This window comes from Engystomops pustulosus, chromosome 9 (genome assembly GCF_040894005.1).
Source record: "Engystomops pustulosus chromosome 9, aEngPut4.maternal, whole genome shotgun sequence".
Lineage (NCBI taxonomy): Eukaryota > Metazoa > Chordata > Amphibia > Anura > Leptodactylidae > Engystomops > Engystomops pustulosus.
The window spans coordinates 8,171,307-8,188,789 of NC_092419.1; the positions used below are offsets into that span (position 1 = coordinate 8,171,307).

General features: G+C 44.2%; 1 protein-coding gene across 1 annotated transcript; it reads right to left on the reverse strand.

Annotated features, from left to right (window-relative positions):
- Window positions 1-886: 886 nt before the first annotated feature.
- Window positions 887-16,740, reverse strand: LOC140077742 (cytochrome P450 2G1-like). Its single transcript, XM_072125177.1, has 9 exons — window positions 16,491-16,740; window positions 12,909-13,071; window positions 11,259-11,408; window positions 8,559-8,719; window positions 7,700-7,876; window positions 5,860-6,001; window positions 5,356-5,543; window positions 3,057-3,198; window positions 887-1,883 (listed from the first exon to the last, which is right to left on the reverse strand). The coding sequence occupies exons 1-9, from the start codon at window positions 16,668-16,670 to the stop codon at window positions 1,699-1,701; spliced, it is 1,488 nt and encodes a 495-aa protein (XP_071981278.1). The 5' UTR covers window positions 16,671-16,740; the 3' UTR covers window positions 887-1,698.
- Window positions 16,741-17,483: the final 743 nt, after the last annotated feature.

Here is a 17,483-nt window from a genome sequence, read left to right on the forward strand (position 1 = left end):
CCCCCAATAGTTAGCATGCCAAATGCATATGGTGGAACAGTAGGTTTCTATAGACTTTACCCCCTCAACACCTTTGGACGTTCCTGAACGTCCTTATACAATAGGGAAAGTATGAAGAGGACTCCCAAGGACAACAAACACGCGTAGCTAACACTCCCGATCGGTCCCAGTATGTTAACCATTTAAATACCTCCAACAAAGGTGTCGGGACATTTAAATGTCAGCGGAGCATGGGCACTGCCATCTTCATTCTGTCATCAGGGCGCAACGATCAGTTGGCAAGACAGCCGGGAATTTATGATAAACTCCAAACACTGTCTTTATGCAACATCTATAACAGTCTGTGAGTAACAGACCCATGCAGATGCACTTCAAAATCCCCATACACTGCAATGCAGAAGTATATGGTGGGAGTGATCAGACACCCTAGGGTTCAAGTCCCCTAGGGGGTCTAAAAATCAGTTAAAAAAAGTTTTAAAAAAATATTTTAAAAAATTACAAAAAAAACCAAAAAGTTCAAATCGCTTTCCTTTACCTAGAACTAATAAAAAACAAATAAAAAAGTATGATCATAAACATCTTAGGTATCACCACGCCCCAAAATGCCCCATCGATCAAAATATAAAAACTGTAATTCTCAGTGGTGAACCCCATAGTGAAAAATAGTGCCCAAATGTCAGAACTGCCACTTTTTTTGCATCATATAAAATTTTGTATAAAAAGTAATTAAAAGGTCGTACAGTCCCAAAAATTGCAGCAGTTAAAACCTCATCTCTTCCTGCAAAAATCTACACCTTACGTAGCTCTGTACACCACAGTACGAAAAAGTAATTAGAGGCAAAATCAAGATTTTTTTTATACAAAAGGTTTTATTAAATAACGCCACTGGGAAGGAAAATTTGCTGCATAGAGAACTATATACAGCTCTGTACATGGAAGAAAGACAAGTTATGGATTTTTGAGGGTGGGGAGTAAGATATGGAAACCGAATAATGGAAAAGGCCAGTGGCGTTAAGGGTTAAGCTTGAGTGAAGCCATAGCAATGCATAGCCAATACAAACAAGAACAAAAGTTTCGTTCAATTTATAAGACATAAGCAAATAGAAAATGAAATCTAATATTATTTTTTCCATATGTTTTTGATATTTTAAGAAAGAAAAATAGAATTTGTTTATTTTGTCCTTTTTTCCCTATTAAAGGAAATCTACAATTTAATTTCATGCATTATGAACCAAACATACTTTAAGAATTCTACACCGATGCAGAAACATATCTTGTTTAATACCTGATCTGAATGGTTTTGTTGAAAAATCTATTATAAAATTATGATAATGAGGCTCTGGGGCTTCTGTGCCTGGCTCGGCGCTTCTCCTCTGACCCCAAGTATGCAGTGCTCAAGAGAATGATGTAATCACTGTGTTGTGTCTGACAGGCAGAAGTAATCAATCGCTGCACCATCCCTCAGCTGATGTTTATGAATGATCCAGATCAGGTTGATTAGTCATGTCTGGATAGTTCAGGAAGCACTGTGCAATGTGGTACATTTCAACGGTACAACAATGGTACAATTGTTTTTTCAGCAAAATCACTCAGCTCAGGGACTAAACAAGATATGTTTCTGCATCTGCGTAGCTACAGCATTCTCAAGGTATGTTTGGTTCATAATGCCTGAAATCAGATGAGAGATTTCCTTTAAGATTATAATCGAGAGACAAAGTAAATCTCAAATGGGCGGGGCCTTGAGGCATTGGTTTTGGGCTCAGGAGTGATATCCAGCTGTTCTTTGTCCAATGTAGGCTTCAAGGTGAACTTCTGCAGTATGGTGGTTAGGAAGAGGAAGAGCTCCATGTGGGCCAGGCCTTCTCCCATACAGATACGTTTTCCTAAGAAGGCAAAATGATCAGACATATTATCTTATCTTTGCAAATGGTCCTAGGCTTAGGTTCAGTTCACATTAGTACATCCTAAAAGGGGTTGTCCCACCAAAGATGTTTATATCCTCCCAAGAAATAGAAGCTGTATGTCAGATTGCTGGGGGTCTCAGCTTTAAAGGGAACCTACCACCACAAATCTACCTATAAATGGGACGTGAGGAGCATGCGCAGAACAGCAGGCCCGCGCCTGTGCAGCCCCGGCTTCGGAGCAGTGACCGCGCGGGCCTGCTGTTCTGCGCTTGCGCAGACTGCAGGATCGTCGGACGAGGGCGCGCAGCTACGAGCAGCAGCGCGCCGAAGATGGTGAGTAGGAGGGGTAAAATGACTACCGGGGCGTGGAGTAGCCGCCTCGTGTAACCTCAGATGCGGCTACTCCACGCCCCAGTAGCCGCATAAGAAAATTAGCATAAAAGTCAAATAAAAGTTACTAAAAAAGTGCAGGGACATGAGGATTAGCCCTTAAAAGGGCTATCCTCACGTCCCATTGATCCACCTACCACCCGATCTACCTTTAAAGGTTGATTTGTGGTGGTAGGTTCCCTTTAAAGGAAGCCTACCACCACGGATCTACCTATTAAGGTAGAGCAGGTGGTAGGTGCCTCTATTGTATGTGAGGATATAACTTTTATTGCCCTAATATGCTAATTTTCTAAAGAGGCTACTGGGGCGTGGTGTAGCCAGAGCTGAGGCTACTAACTGCCCCAGTAGCCTATTTGATCCTTCTATCGGCATATCCTCGTCTGCAAAGCCGGAATTCTGCCCGTGAGCAGTAGCTCCGGCTTTGGAGCTTGCAGCCGATGACCTGCGTTGACTTCACGGACGAGGGCGCGCAGCTCCCCATAGTCACGTGCCAAAGATATGCCAGTAGGAGGATCAAAGAGGCTACTGGTTCGTGGAGTTGCCTCAGCAGCTCCGGCTACTCCACGCCCCAGTAGCCTCTTTAGAAAATTAGCATATTAGGGCAATAAAAGATAGAAAGAAATACAGAGGACATGAGGATTAGCTTAATAGGTAGATCCGTGGTGGTAGGTTTCCTTTAAGATTCCCAGATTGGTTAAGAATCTTTATTGGCACATGCCCTTTAGTTTCTTGCCCTCTTCCCGCATGTGATGGTGTTGTTACCTGCAGAGAATGGCATAAAAGCCTCATGTTTCTTAAAGCCCCCATTTTCATCTAAGAAACGTCCAGGATCAAACTTATGTGGGTTCTTGAATTGTTTGGGATCTTTCAGGACAGATGTTAAGACTGGAAACACCATGGTGCCCTGAAAGTAAATTTTTTAAAGACATTTTTACTTATCATAAAAGGGTTTGTAGCACAGGCTATGAAATAATGGGGGTCATTTGCTAAGGGCCCGAATCTCTTTTTTTCGTTGGGTTTGCCAAATTTTTCCGATTTGCAGCGAATTGCTCCGGGTTTTTGGCGCACGCGATCGGATTGTGGCACTTTGGCACCGGCATGCATTCAACGGAAATCGTGGCCGGGGCTGTCGGAAAACCCAACGGATTCGGAAAAATTGCGGTATTAAAAAAAAAATGTGTCGCTTGACACGCACTTACCTGCACCAAGAAATAGAAGGTGAACTCCAGCGGACCTCGGCGCAGCAGCGACACCTAGTGGATATCGTGCGCACGGACCTTAGTGAATCCCGTCCGGACCCGAATCAGCGTCGGAGAACCCGCCGCTGGATCGCGACTGGACCAGGTAAGTAAATCTGGCCCAATGAGTCTAAGTACCTAGAGGAGAAGGCCTTATTGGTAAACTAGGTCGCTTGCTTTGTTGGTGTATTCAACAATCAAATACAAAGCTCAATTTACAGAAACCCTTAAGTCATGAGAAAATCAAAGTCTGATTTCTTTGAATTCCAAGGCTTTATGTATCAGGACATAATAAAAAATCAGGGTCCCATTTTAGCCAATCAGTCGCTCTTTGAACCACAGGATGTAATTTCCTCTTGACTTAAGTTCTGTGCTCTGAGGAGGCCATTGATTGGCCGAAATGTGCCCCGCTGTAATTCTGGCCAAGGTGAGTGCAGAAGACTGGCAGAGGCCAGACAGGGATCAAGGAGGAGTAGGGCTATCATAGGATTCATGAAGGGAAGGTGCTACAGGGGTGCATTAAAACTGTCCAGAGCACCTGAAGTGACTACACCACTGGTGTGCGGTACGACTCCTAGACAACAAGTGCATTAAAACTGTGACATACATTTTCTGGAGGTACAATAAAGTGACCCACAGAACTTCTTCCCAAGAGGACAGCGGAGAAGAAGACTGAAGGAGACCAGAACTTAAAGGACCTTAATCTGGTATCAAGGAGTAGCAGAGCTGTGCTTGAGGTATGGTGGTCCAGGAGTAGATCGAAATAGTGGCAGAAATTTTCGGGAAGATCAATAAAGTATCAACCTCAAAGATTCTGTAATGCTGTAATATGGGCCAGTGAAGCGAACAGTGCGATGAGGTCTCCATAAAGAGGAGGATTGTAGCACATACTTAGAGTCTTTCCTTTTGTACCAATGATATGTTGGCTGTCATACCAACCACATCCAATAGAGCTGCGGTGCTCAGTGGTTTGGTTCTCCAACCAAACTTCACATGCCTCTGCAAAACCAATTTCCTCACAGTTGTTTCTTCAATACTTCAGTCCAAAATGGCCTTTCACAAGTGGGGATCTGCGCAGGCATGAAGGCAAAGGGGGTTGTTGGATCAGCTGGCACTGGATGCTATGCTCATTGATATGCTATGCAATCCAGACACCCACCCATCCTTCAAATCTACACAGATTCCCACTTGAGAAAGTGGCGCTTGGTCTTCACCAGATGGTCTTGCTGCGGCAGGGTTCCACAAGGTTGTTTCACAGGTGCGACTAGCCTGCTGTGGCAGCCAAGGTCACGGTACAGAATCAGAGTCCAGGCTCTTGGTCAGGCACAGGCAGACAGTGAGGGCTGGCAGCAGAGATGCAGAGGTAAAAGGTCAGGTCAGAGGTTACAACAGGAGATCAACGTAGGAACGAGAAACAGGAACAACGCAGGAAGACTTTCACAATGGCTAATGAGCGCAAAGATCTGGCAGGGAGTGAAGGGAGCCGCCGGTCTTTATGGGAAACGAAGAAGTGTCATCGCCAATCAGTGCACGTGCGTCCATGCTCCCAAAGGTGGCCTAGCTGGGACAGGAGCAGGACTGTTGAGAGAGGTGAGTGCAGGCCAGGGTGCAGGGCAGCGCCACCATGGAGATGAGCACGGGTTTGCCTGCAATCCAAGGCATGGAATGCAGGGACACCAGTGACACCCGTCATATTTGACCCAAACATAAAGTGCCAGGGTTTTGAAAACACACAGACAAAAGTGAAGCTGTTTGGTAAAGCACAAAGAGACCCACAGAAATTTTAGAGAAAAAATAATCGGAAGTTAAAAAGTTTAACTTACTTTTGGAATGTGGTACCCCCTGAATGTTGTGTCTTTGCTTGCAGCATGAGCGAGGCCGGCAGGAATAATATCTGCAAATCTCTGGATCTCGTGGATCACGGCGTCTGTATAGGGCATCTTACTCCTGTCATCCATTGATGGACATCGATCTCTGCCGATCACATTGTCAATCTCTTTGTGTACTCTATCTGAAATACAAATACAGGGGCATATGGTTTTATTGTATACAGGACTGGCTTTAATGATTAATTGATGTCCTGTGAGGAACATTCTATAGATACCATCCATGAATGGAGTATCCAAAAACTACATTTATAAGATGCATAAATTATCAATGAAGAGAATATAGCCACAGCCATTTGTAGTGTGGGGACTAATTCCATGTGTCCGGGACTCCAAGATGAGTGGCTTTTTCAATATCATTTAAATATTTAGCATCCTGTGAGACTGGTAATTTAAAAAAAATGTCAAAGTTATTTTTTTTGGACCTTTATTTAGCATTACCTTGTATTTCGGGATATTTCATCAATATGAGAAAGCCATATCTCAGAGTCAAACTTGTAGTCTCTGTTCCCGCAAAGAATAAGTCATTAATTGTTCCCTGTAAGTTCTCCTCATGAAATTCCGTGTTTGGATTATTTTTTTCCTAAAAAAATACTTTTCATTATAAGAATAAGCAATGAAACATACACAACCATTCCCGTGAGGGTCTTCTGAGCCATGTGTCCTTGGTGGGCAGGGGACCAATAGACCAACCAGTGGCCTCAGTAAAGATCTCCACATGAATGGCCCATGATTGGCTGACGGCAGTGCTGTGTCCTACTTGTAGAGGTCCCTTCTGAGGACAGTCATAGGTGTACCAGTGGCTACACCACATATGGCATGTAGATCTACAATAGAGCCGTGTGATTTGCAATTGTAGTTACTACAGGCCGTATGTCAAGTGGGAAAGCTACCATGTAGAAGTTAACATGTTTTATCTTTATATGCATCAATCGGAACTTTGGATCCGATTAGGAACTTAGATTTTAGTGTGACTGCTTCTGGTGTCACAACCATGGAGTCATATATTGCACTGAAGCCAAGACAGTGGAAGCAGCACACAAGCAGTTTGAGCAATTGATTGGTCTCCAGTACATATTGGGACAGATTTACTTACCATCCATTCGCAATCCAGCAGCGCGTTCTCTGTGGAGGATTCGGGTAGAGATGAGCGAGTATACTCGTCCGAGCTTGATGCTCGTTTGAGTATTAAGGTACTCGAAACGGCTCGTTGCTCGGACGAGTATTTCCCCTGCTCGAGATCGAGCATTTAATTAAAAAAACACAGTAAAGAACAATGAAGAATAGAATAAAAACAGTGAACACAGTGAATACAGGATCATTTGAGTGAAAAACACAGTGAAGAATAGATTACAGATGTTCGGCACATCTGCTTACCTGTCGGAAGATACGCGCGGGACGCGCGGAGACATGGGGCATCGGCAGCAGCACGGAGACATGGGGCAGCGGCAGCAGCACGGAGACATGGGGCAGCGGCAGCAGCACGGAGACATGGGGCAGAACGAAGAGATCAGGGAGACTTCAGTGGAAGAAGAGGAGCGGATCCCGGACCGCGTATCTCCCGACAAGTAAGCAGATGTGCCGAACATCTTCACTGTGTTTTTCACTTAAATGATCCTGTGGTCACTGTTTTTATTCTATTCTTCACTGTTCTTCACATCTGTTAACTTGTCGGGAGATAATATACGCGCGGAACAGTGAAGAATAGATTGCAGATGTTTGCATACATCTGCTAACTTATCAGAAGACATTCTTTTTCAATTAATTAACACATTTTATTCCCGAACCATGGTCCCTTTGAAAAATGCTCGAGTCTCCCATTGACTTCAATGGGGCTCGTTATTCGAGACGAGCACTCGAGCATCTGGAAAAGTTCGTCTCAAATAACGAGCACTCGAGCATTTTAGTGCTCGCTCATCTCTAGATTCGGGTATTCCAGCGATTCACTAAAGTAGTTCCCCCGATGTCCACCAGGTGTCGCTGCTGCGCTGAAGTTCGTCGGAGCACACTGAAGTTCATCAAGCCAGGCCGGGTGCAGGTAAGCGCGTGCCAAGCGACACTTTTTTTTTTAAATGCAGTGGTTTTTCCGAATCCGCCGGGTTTTCATACGGCCATGCCCCCCGATTTCCATCGCGTGCACGCCGGCCACAATCCGATCGTGTGCGCCAAAAACCCGGGGCAATTCAGGGAAAATCGTCGCAAAACATAAAAATTTGGGTAACCCGACGGAAAAACGCGATTCAGGCCCTTTATAAATGACCCCCATTGTCCACAAACGCACCTCATTCATCCTGATGAGGAAGCAGTCTATTAGGTCTCTGGGACAATTCTCATCCAAGGTGTCCTGGTGGGCTTTCATCTCTGTCCTCATAAATTCTTTCAACTTTTCAAAAATGTGGAAAATAGTTTGGTGAGGTCCTGGGACACGAGCCATTAAGTTTGGGAAGAAGCTAAAGAGCTAAATTTGATAAACAGAAAAAAACATTACATATTTTACTGAAAAAAATATTACATATTACAAATATGTGTTAGATAAATCCCAAAACTATAAGAAGATCCAGTAACTTGCGTTATCAGTCTTCAAGAAGTTGAACCTTTTCACACTCTTCGCCGTACATGTCTAGAAATAGGGGGTGGTTTTTTACTCACTTATGCACTTTCATGAAAAATGGGCATGGGGTAGGTGTAAAGGGGACCATGCCTTGCCGCGGAGCACCAGGTGCCTGCACCCAGCACAAGTTATAGCACAATTTTACACCAGGCAGGGCCACCATATTTAGGCCCCCTTACAGAAATAATAATACGAGAAAATCTTACATAAAAATGTATTGGAAAAAATTATTGTTACTTTCTTACACAAACAATAGCCCTTAGGCTGCTTTTACACAAATGAATCCTACACCTGGGTTCAGGACCCTGGTGTAGAATACATTCAGCTGGAGTGATGGAGGGGTAAGTTCTTCTCACCCCTCCCCTCTCCATAGGGACATGTGGTGCCGGGTCATATGTACGGCAAAAGATAGAGCACAGACTATTTTCCAGCAACTTCTATCGCAGTCGTATCCTAGCCGCAATTTGTACGGCTAGCATTCGGCACGTTGTCTAATACAATATATACAACTATACTTTAAATCACTTACCTGGCCCCAAACGGTGTTAAACACCTTCACAAAATCACGAAAATTTGATAGTAGAGATATTAGCTTTTCGTCCTCATAGTCGTATCTTTCACCAAACACCACAGAGCAGATAACATTAGAAACTGCGAGACGCAATGGATTGGTTGGATCAATCGGAGAATCTGTAAAAAGATACATTTGTGGTCAACTTTTTTATCTTACTGACTGGGACAGTCAATGGGATTCATTTAAAAGGGTGGAGTTATTTTGGGAAAATTCATGGATTCTATTTTGTAATCCAGTAACCGTAGGTTATGCATATGATAATATTCTATATGCATATGTATTTCTGAGTTGTAGAAATCTGATGCATCTAAGCTCTATTAAACATCCTGGGTAGGGACTGGGAAAAATGACAACAAATGTAAAAAATACTTGTAGTTATCCAGCTTCAGTCTCCCCATCTCCTGGTACCTCAGTACACTTTGTTGACACATCTGGATGCTAGGATTTTTGGCAAAGTCAAAAAGAAAGACGTTTTCTTGCAGTTTTCTTGTGGCTTTTGATAAGACGAAGAAGTTACATGATCACAGTTACTTGTCAGGCACCAGGGGTAGTGGACCCACTGGTCACGGACGATGGACACCTGGGACAGGAGTGTAAGTGGTACTTGGTTTTCACCAGAGCCTGCCACAAAGCCGTGGTACCACTAGGTTGTTCCACAGGCGCCACTTTGTCCGCGTTGGCGGCCAAGGCATAGTACAGAATCGTAAGGCAAGTCAGGGACAGGCAGGAGGTCGAGACAGACAGCAAAGGATCAGAGTCGGGGACCTAGCGGTAGGTCAGGACTGGCAAATGGGATCAGAGTCAGGAACGGAATCGAGGTCACAACGCGAAATTAGGATAATCACAATGGGCATGGAACAAAGCTTTCTCTTAGGCATAGAAGCACAAAGGGTTAGGGGCCACAGGAATTTTTCTAATGTTTTTTTGTCTATTGTTTCAAATGTCTGAAAGAGGCTACTGGGGCATGGAGTAGCCAGAGCTGAAGCTACACAGCGCGGCTACTCCACGCCCCTGTAGCCTCATTCGACCCTCCTAACAAGACATCTTCAGCTACAAGGAGCTGCGCGCAATAATCCACAAAGCTGGAGTCCACTCCGCCTTCGGAGCCAAGATTGGGCTTCCGCCAGCTCTGTATAGATAGTCTATGCAAAGCACAGACAAGTGTGTGTGGCTACAAGGAGCTGCATGCTGAAGATGGTGGAGAATTGAAAGAGGCTGTTGGGTCGTGGAGTAGCCTCGCCGTGTAGCTTCAGCTCCAGCTACTTCATGTCCCAGCAGCCTCTAACAAAAGAGCAAGTTCTAAATGATTAGTAAATATGAGACAGATTACCAGACCAATGCCCTGTGCATTATGCTCAGGTTTCCAGTGTTGTGTGTATGTAGTGTGAGATCTTACACTATAAACTTAGATCTGCCCACAAGGTCATCCAACCGGTCTAACAACACGTGGGACTTGTATTCAAATGATACAATCACCTGCTGCTTTGTCGTGCACATGTTTACTATATTTTCTTTATAGCATTGGTCTTCAACCTATGGTTCTCCAACTTCCATTCCCAGCATTCCCTAATTCTAACTCGAAGCATAACCCAATATAACCCAACATTTCACTCTAAGGAAGTGGTTACAACTTTCAAATGTTCTGACCCTAAGGTGGACATCGTGGACAAAATCTTTCTCTGTCTTCTTTGTCTTCAGTAGGGATAACTGACCTGTTAAGGTTTGGGTATTGTACAGGTAACCTTTAAATGGAACAGTCTACACACGTTACGTTACCCTTACGTTACTGCTGGTTTTCTCTCAAGGATTGTGCCAAAGATTGCCAGTCACAGGTGTTAAAGGCGAGGCGAAAGCTGAATTTCTTACTGATGTGCAGCTTCGGGACTGGTCTCAAGTCTATGGGGGTCGTTTATCTTTGATTTTCTTCCTGTTTTGTCTGTTTTTTTTAGACATTTTTTTGCACCTTTTTGGACACAATGGGGCAGATTTATCAAGTTGTCTGAAAGTCAGAATATTTCTAGTTACCCACGGCAACCAATCACAGCTCAGCTTTCATTTTACCAGTGCTCATGAATATTTTAAAAGGAGGCTGTGATTGGTTGCCATGGGCAACTCTTAATATTCTGACTTTCAGACAGCTTGATAAATCTGCCCCATTTTGAAATATCCTCCGTACATTTGTTTTTCATCAGTAAGACACATTTATCTTCTATTCCAGATGTGCTAAATGTCGCAAATGAAATTTAGCATTTCAAATTGCCTAAAATTTGCTACATTTTTGGGTGCAAAAACTCCAGAGCAAATCATACTTAAGGAAAACTTAAAAAATGGAAAGAAGTGACTTTAGACATTTGTGCGTAATTTTAGATTTACATTTATCAAGGCTTTTAAATTTTTTTTGCCACTTTCCCGACTTGTCCGATTAAGGGGGAGTGGCCTCACGAGAAAGGGGCATGGCTTGCGGAGAATCTGCAAATTTCTGGCACACGGTTTAGACCAACTAATAGTATGTCTAATGTAGTAGCCAACAGTCTTATCCTGCACCAGAATTCATCATCACAGTGATAAATCTGGAGCAGAGAAAGTGTTTTCCAACTAGAAATTGACAGAATCTGAGACACATTGTTAAATCCCCCCCAATGTGTGGATCCCTACCTTTACTTTCCATAAATCGCTCTTTAAGAAATCGGGCTTCTTCTTGGATTCTCTCTTCAATGCTCCTTTTGCCCATTCCAAAATCTCTCAAAGTCATAAGAGAGAAGCGACGGAGAGTCTTCCATCTTTCTCCATTGCTCATGAGGATTCCTAAAAGTTCAATTTCGAAAGATTACAATGTTTTTCATATACAAGGAAATAAAGGAGCATTTTAAGACGGGAGCTGTTATAGGGGTATCATACTTTTCATTAGGGAGATGTGGCAAATTCTTATATGATAATATTACTATGTGGGGGGGGGTTGCAAAGCTGGTGGAAAACTTGCCATATTACGATCTGAATGTCGCCTCGTTGGCTATTTTTGTGTCGTTACATGTGAGTTGGGAGGTCACCTATAAACCCCTACATCAATGGGTTAAAAAAGTTCTGGGTCCATACATACATGGCAGCTCATATTCTCTATTATTTGCCCACACAATTAATGGATATGGCACCAAATCTGAATTGTTAGTGCTACATGTAACCTGCAATGGGACTACAGTGGAAATCCGATCTGGATCAGTTTCTCTTTAGTTTCTACATATATTTGCTTGCATTGGTGTACAATGGGGCAGATTTACTTACCCGGCCCATTCGCGATCCAGTGGCGCGTTTTCTGCGGTGGATTCGGGTCCGGCCGGGATTCACAAAGGTAGTTCCTCTGACGTCCACCAGGTGGCGCTGCTGCGCTGAAGTTCCCCGGAACGCACTGGATTACACCGAGCCGGCCTGAGTGAAGGTAAGCGCACGCCAAGCGATATTTTTTTTATTTAAAATGCGGCGTTTTTTCCTAATCCGTCGGGTTTTCATTCGGCCACGCCCCCGATTTCCTTCACGTGCATGCTGGCGCCGATGCGCCACAATCCGATCGCGTGCGCCAAAAACCCGGGGCAATACAGGGAAAATCGGCGCAAAACGGAAATATTCGGGTAACACGTCGGGAAAACGCGAATCGGGCCCTTAGTAAATGACCCCCAATATCTTCTCGTATATATCTCCCATTCTGCTCAGCATTCATATGTCGAGAGATTCATAGATCTGGAGATTCCGATTTACATTCCTTGAATACTTTTTTTTTTCATTATCTAAGAATGTAAACAGTTTGAAGCAGGAGGAAAAGGGAAGAGATTCCATCCAAGGAGAGGGCCTAATAGCTTACACATTTTTTGGTGATGGGAAATACAGGCGGTCCCCTACTTAAGAACACCCGACTTACAAATGACCCCTAGTTACAAACGGACCTCTGGATGTTGGTAATTTACTGTACTTTAGCCCTAGGCTACGATAAACAGCTGTAACAGTTATCACAGGCGTCTGTAATAAAGTTTAATAGTAAATCCTGGTTCTTATGACAATCCAACATTCTGTCACAGAGACTAAAAAATGTTTTGCTGGGGTTACAATTATAAAATATACAGTTCTGACTTACATACAAACTCAACTTAAGAACATACCTAAAGAACTTATTTTGTCCGTACCCCGGGGACTGCCTGTAACTGTGTGCCTGTGTTGATCAGCCATAGCCAGAAAGATCTGCACTATGATAGCAATAACTGCTAAATACAATAAAATGTTAAGGTCTAATATAAGGTTTTATCCAATATGTCTTACCATAATCCTTAAAAAATAGATCGGTAAACTTGACTTCCGCCCTATTACTGAAGGCATCACTGCGGTCAACCAGCGCCTCCTTAACAGCGTCGTAGCCAGTTATTATGACGGCCCGTTGGCTGGCGAGGTAGATGGTGTACACAGGTCCGTGCTTCTCACTCAGCTAAATGGAGAAATATGTCATGTGATATGGAATATATTATTTGATGAGAAGTTAAGTTGTATCTGAGGCTTGTGGAGTACAATTATATAGAAAATTCTGGGAAGATTTATACACAATGGGGCAGATTTACTTACCTGGTCCATTCGCGATCCAGTGGCGGGTTCTCTGCGGAGGATTCGGGTCTTCTGGCGATTCACTAAGGTAGTTCCCCCCATGTCCACCAGGTGTCGCTACTGCACTGAAGTTCGTCGGAGTGCACTAAAGTATACCAAGCCAGGCTGGGTGCAGGTAAGGGTGTATCCATCGACACATTTTTTTTTTTAAATACGGCAGTTTCTCGGAATCCGACGGGTTTTCCGACGCCCACGCCCCCCGATTTCCGTTGCGTGCATGCCGGTGTCGATGCGCCACAATCCGATCGCGTGTGCCAAAATCCCGGGGCAATTCAGGTAAAATAGGCTCAAATTCGTGCTATTCGTGCCCTTAGTAAATGACCCCCAATATATGAACGTTGTCCAGGTTTGTCCATTCTGGTGGGTTTGGCTGACCATGTATTGTGTTTGGGGCTACCACTGATATCAGATAATGGGGGTGATAAGCATGGGTTAAGTTTCTTTTACTTTGGAGAAATAAGCCCCTATCAGTCTTGCACGGATCTCCATTGCCGCCAACCATCTCCATTCATTACACACACACTTTCAGCCAAGACAATCACAGCCAAGCTGGAGATCGCTGATAGATGAATGATGGATGACTTCAAGATTTTTAGTTGTCCTATTTGTATAGGAACATTTAATAGCAATGGTGGGATGAGGAGCAGTTTGAGATACATTTTCAATGGCCATCACCTTCGACATGATCCAAATAAATTTGGACTATATTGAAATTGAATGTAGAAGACCATAATTTTAATGGTGCTCTATAAATAATAAAACAATAAATGCAGTCAAAGCAGAAAGCGCCCACGGGGCCCAAAATGGTTTTGTATGATAATCTCAGGTCTTCCCCTTTCAGCTTTCAAGTCAGCAAGTGACGTGACCGGTCAATATTCGCAGCCAATGGTTAGAATTCCAGGATCTAAGGCAGTGATGGCTAACCTTTTAGAGCCTGAGTGCCCAAACTTCAACCAAAAGCCGCTTATTTATTGCAAAGTGCCAGCATAGCATTTTTAGCAGTAATTTATTTCTCCTTGTTCTTTGACAACTTTCAGTCGTTCAGTCTCCTAAAGACACCAATGCAGTTGAAAGGAGGAGGGCAACTTCGCCTATCATTGCAGGAAGATTCTTTGAGTCCTGTCTGGTGAACTTCATTCTGGGGTGGTGGCCTGGGTGCCCACAGAAAGGGCTCCGAGTGCCGCCTGTGGCACCAGTGCCATAGGTTCGCCACCACTGATCTAAGGTATTGGGAGGAGGGTAGGTGGACAGAGTCCAGGACCCCAGGGTGACTGGAACCTTGTTTTACTGACTCAGTCTGCAGAACTGAGAGGGGTCGGTGAACTCACCTTGGAGAAGTGGCATTTGAAGAGTGAAATATCAAGTGGAGACTTTGAACATAACCAAAGGGAATGTAGAAATTGGAATGTTGGGTTTTATGGGCCTACTGAAAGTATGAGGGCACCATGGCATCTAGAGCAGAGGCTCACAACTATTCTAGCTAGGGAGCCCCTCAAAATATGATCAATGATTTTGAGGCAAATATAATGTAAAAAGCCTGTAAAGAGAACTTGTCAGCAGGTTTTACCCCACTGAACTATTAGGCTACATTCACACTACCGTATGGAGGACGTATATACGGCCAGCGTATATACGGCAGATATACGTCCTCCATAGACGGCAATGGGCGCACGGCGCCCTACAGGACCGGTACGGTGCAGCACACGTGCGGCACCGTACCGCTCCGTACCCGGGAAAAAGATAGGACCTGTCCTATCTTTTCCTGTAATACGGCGCCGTGCGCCATAGGTTGCTATGGAGAGGGGCGGGGGTGAGCTGCGCTCACCTCCGCCTCCTCTCCCCGTGCACTGCCATTGCCCGCTACGGTACAGTATATGAATATAGTCTTTCAGGTCCGGTATGAAATGTCCTTTGTAGAATTCCCTCTTCTATGTGAAATCTCAACCTTTTACCTAGAAAATCATGTAAATATGACTCTTCTCACCTCATTTTCACATAAGTCAAGTTTAGTGGTTTCAGCGCAGTGTCCCTTCAGAAGGCCCTATCTTCTGTTCCATGTGAAATTAAAGAAACAGATCTCATAATTCAGATCACATCAGGGTTTATGGGCTACAGAACCAGAGGTACAGGCAGGTAAAGACATAGGGGCACATTTACTTACCCGATCCCTGCGCGATCCCCGATCCGGAATGTTCGACGAGGATGAAGTCTACCGTGATTCACTACGAGCATGCGCCCGATTTCCTTCTTGTGTCGCTTCGCCCGATCAGGTCCGCTGGAGTTCACCTTCTTCTTCCCGGTGCATGTAAGTGCATGGCTTGCGACACAATTTTAAATGATAAATCCCACACGTTGTCCGAATCTGTCGGATCGTCCAACGACCCGCCCCCAATTTGTGTCGCGTGAAAGACTCGCGATTGCGGCAGAATTCGATCGCGTGCGACGCAATCCCCGAAAACAACGCAAAAAAAACCTGACGGATATGCGGCCGCGGGACCTTAGTAAATAAGCCCAATAGTTGGAAATGCAAGCTGCAGATAAGATTCAGTGCACACCTATTTTTTAACTGCCTATATTTCCCGTTGTGTAGCTAACAGAAGCTTGGTGAGATCTAAAAGATGAGATTCTTATCTTTAATATAACACCAACAACATGTTTCTAGGTGCTATAGAACAGAAGATGAATTACTCTCCCCCTGCAACCACTAAACTTGACCTATCTCATTTGAAAATAAAGTGAGAAGAGTCATATTTGCCTGACTTTGGGAGAGATTTGTTCATAAGCAAACGGGTGACATTTCAGATAGAAGTGGGTATTCTTGAAAGGACCTTTCATAGTCTTCCTGACTAGTTGTTTCGTAGAGTCAAATCTGGTGACGGGTTCCCTTGAAACGTTAACCTTCGATGTTCTCGTTTCTGGTTATAGTAGGGAAAGACTCATTAGCGCTGTCACCATTCAGTATTTCTAGTAATAAAAAAGTATTAAAAAAACACATTTTTCGGAAGAATTTATCATTGTTATCTGGTTCCACTCTGACTTTGCATTATTTCTTATCTTATCGATACATGTTCCTTGGTGCAGGTCAGACACATTCTCCCATAGGGTTAATGAGTAGAAGCTTTAACTATTGCACTGCCAGCACTGACTTTTCGTGACCCCATCTAGTTGTTATCATTGGTGTGTGGTGTTTAGATGGCACAATATAGCAATATAAGCCCTTCCACATGTGCCTCAGGGATGACTTACCTTGAGTAAAGACTGTGGTAGCTCCGAGGTGCTGATCTGTAGTATATTCCCCAGGATGGGTAGAGGGGTAGGTCCTGGAGGTAGGTTCTTCTGTCTGACTCCATGCCACCACTTTATAAGATAGATTAGTAGGGTGACCCCAGTGGCCAGGAGAAGCGTGGCTGTAATGCTCAGAGCCATCCTAGTGTCACACAAGGTTTCCTTCTATATCTCTGAGGCTGAGGGCGACGTCCGCATGGCCTGTGATCTCAGGGAAAGGGCTGGGCGAGTGGTAAGAGCTATTAAAGGAGACGTGCAACTTAGCCTTGTGCAATAATGAAGACTGGTTTGAAGCAGTTCTGAGACCAGAACGGGAACGTTACGTAGAAATGATAGTAAGGAGTTTAGTCTTAGAGGAGATACTTTATCATATGGTGTTTATATGTGTTCAGCCCTTGTGCAGCTCGTTACTATAGTAATCTATACTTGTTACTATGTATTTTCTATATCATAGCATCAGGTGGCTCCACGACATCATCTCCAGGATTCTCTGTCTCCATAACAGCATCTCCAGGACTCTAACTCCATGGACTCATCTCCATGACATCATCTCCATGACATCATCTCCATGACATCATCTCCATGACATCATCTCTTGCCTTTAGTGGATTAAAACATACCAGATTTTCCAGCATATAAAAGGACCTTTTAACCTCCGAAATTTAACCTCCTCAGAAGCCGGGAGTCATCTTATACGCTGGACTAAGGTTAAGGGGCCTCCTGTAGAAAACGCCCACCTGTAACACCTATCATAGGTGTTAACTCTTTCATCACCGCCGGCAGCTTGGGTGACTCACCTTTCCCCACTCCTCCAAAGCAGCGGCTGTCATCTTCGATATGACATCATCGGCTTCAGAGCCGGTGTGTACAGCCATTATTAAGAAGATGATGGCTGCTGCTTTGGGGGAGCAGGGAAAGGTATAATATACTTTGGGGGGCACTGTGGCTGCACAG

Bases quoted from the DNA above. Each gene is read 5' to 3' on its own strand.
- LOC140077742 (XM_072125177.1), bottom strand. From the start codon at position 16,670: ATGGCTCTGAGCATTACAGCCACGCTTCTCCTGGCCACTGGGGTCACC. The intron at 5,544-5,859 runs GTAATGCTAAAT...TTTGTATTTCAG, and splicing joins GAAATATCCCGAAATACAAG to ATAGAGTACACAAAGAGATT. The intron at 1,884-3,056 runs GTAACAACACCA...TTGCCTTCTTAG, and splicing joins TTTTATGCCATTCTCTGCAG to GAAAACGTATCTGTATGGGA.